This window comes from Elephantulus edwardii, unplaced genomic scaffold (assembly GCF_000299155.1).
Source record: "Elephantulus edwardii isolate Elephantulus edwardi_28Jun2011 unplaced genomic scaffold, EleEdw1.0 scaffold00228, whole genome shotgun sequence".
Classification (NCBI taxonomy): domain Eukaryota; kingdom Metazoa; phylum Chordata; class Mammalia; order Macroscelidea; family Macroscelididae; genus Elephantulus; species Elephantulus edwardii.
Window position 1 is genome coordinate 3,605,835 of NW_006399978.1, and position 2,170 is coordinate 3,608,004.

At 50.0% G+C, this 2,170-nt stretch overlaps 1 protein-coding gene across 1 annotated transcript in view; it reads left to right on the plus strand.

Moving 5' to 3' along the window:
- Positions 1-1,565, plus strand: part of UBE2G2 (ubiquitin-conjugating enzyme E2G 2) — a 57,685-nt gene extending 56,120 nt beyond the window's left edge. The window contains exon 6 of the mRNA XM_006898415.1: positions 1,453-1,565. Coding sequence (XP_006898477.1) covers positions 1,453-1,565 — 113 coding nt within the window. The remainder of the gene's footprint in view (positions 1-1,452) is intronic.
- Positions 1,566-2,170: the final 605 nt, after the last annotated feature.

The following is a 2,170-nucleotide window of genomic DNA, read 5'->3' on the forward strand; positions in this document are numbered from 1 at the left end:
GTCAGGGTATGTGGCCTCTTGACTCTCTGCCACATTGCCAGCTTTCTCTGCTGTCTTTTCTCTTGCCACCTCCTTGACCAGATATGCAGCCTACAAACCTGCCCTCAGTTGTGTTCTCCATGACACTCATGGCCAGGCCGCCTCCCCCGCCCAGCCCACCTCACATCCTATTCTGCTCCAGCAGCCTGCGTTGGCTTCTGCCAGCACCACGTGGGTCAGACACACTACCAGGAGGGGTTCGTGGCGCTGTTCATGCTCTCATGCTTCCCGTACTTGGGTCACCTCTGCAGGTACCACATCTGCAGACCCTACTTGCTCTACCTCCTGCTGCCCTGTTCCTTCCTTCTGCAGCACTGTCTGCTATCCAAAATAACTGTTTGTGTTGACTTGACTATTGTCTGCCAGCCCCCCAGATGGTCCACACTCTGAGGGCCTGTAGCTCTTTTCTTTGTGCTCTGTGCCTAGCACAGATCCTCATACATAGCACATGCTGAGTGAATATGTGTTGGATAAATGACAGTCTGACATAGGCAGTGAGGTGGGCTGGTAATTTTACAAGCATCTTGGTGGTTGCAGAAGCAGAGACGCCCTGTAGCAGTTGAAGAAAGGAGTCTGGGTACGGTGATGCTACCTGCTGTGATGGGACCTGCCAGCCTCTGGAGCCACAGTGGTGGTGTCACTTCCTTTGCTCTCTGGCCAGTCTGTTACTGTTGACTCTTTTCCTTTACTCTGCTAGTCCATTTGCTTCACTTTATTCTGGCTGGTGTCACAGTCGTACTTTATGAATGCCATTTATTTACGGCTTTTGCCTCAGAACTTAATTTTAGTTTCTCCTGGCCCTTAGCCTGGTGTCCCTTTCTGGCAGGCTTTGACTGTTGCCTCTGGCTGGGGATTAGCTGGCCATGGGCCAGGAGTTCTTCCTGGGCTAAGCATTCACACTGGGCTGCACACACATCTAGGACTGTCTTTCGAGAAGGGACCAATGGGATAGAAAGCACTAGCTTACACAGAGAGCAGCTCTCCTCTGAAGTGAAATGAGCAAACTCATTGCATGTGGCTTATTCTCTGGTTACTAGCAGTGCCCCATATCAGGTGGGAGCATGTTAGGGTCACCTAGTTTGTCTTAGTGTTTCTATAGCAGGATGGCTTTTTAGACTCAGAAATTTTGAGAGTGGGTCTTTATACATACAGTTGCACCGCGTGCACCAGTCCTGCAGCGCATCGCCCTACTCCTCTAGCAGCACAGATACCACCCCTCCTCAGTATTCCAGACAATTATATTTGGTTAGTGTAGCACACTGCACACCACACCTCAAGAGCATTTGATACTGACTTATTCCTGGGACATTCCTGGGTCTCTTGAAAGAATGTGTTTAGATGGAATGGAAGGGCTTGTTGGGCTTCACGCTTTTGAAGTACCTGTTGCTACAGAGTGTTTCACTTGTCTTTCAGAACCCAATGACGAGAGTGGGGCCAATGTGGATGCTTCCAAAATGTGGCGAGATGACCGAGAACAGTTTTATAAGATTGCCAAGCAGATCGTTCAGAAGTCTCTGGGTCTCTAAGTGCTACAGGACATGTGTGCACACAGCCAGGGCGTGCCCCACATGTGCAGACACCACCACCAAGCAGGCTCTGTGTTTCTCCTCGAGGACATCTGTGACAGTGACACTGTGCTAGCACCAAAAAAGGCAAAACTTGCAGAACCACAGCATCTGTTTTATTTCCCACCTCTTCCGCCCTAGACAAGCTTCTCTTCAGAGATTGTGATTTATGTAGAAAGACAGCTTCTTGCCATTGTAAGATTATTTCTTTCAGAGGTGGTGCAGGCTAATTGTCAAAGCTGTCAGCACTACCTCTCCCAGCAGAAGTGCCACCAACCCCCACAGCTAATGACCCCTTTAGCGAGAGCTCGGGGCTTACGGAGCCCTGCCCTCCCTCATCGTCAAGGGCTTGTAATGCCAAACTGTGTGGCTTAGACTCTGCAGTGCTCCATCCAGAGGAGCAATCTTGTAGTGGAGGCAGAGTGGAGGGGCCCGGCAGCTCTGAGAAGGTCACACCTGCCTCCCACGTGCCCCCCGAGGAACACAGCATTGGTTTCATTACTTCATGTTTTTAAAGCAGGTGTTTTTCTTAAAATCTAGGTAAATCAGTTTTATTTGTTCTGTAT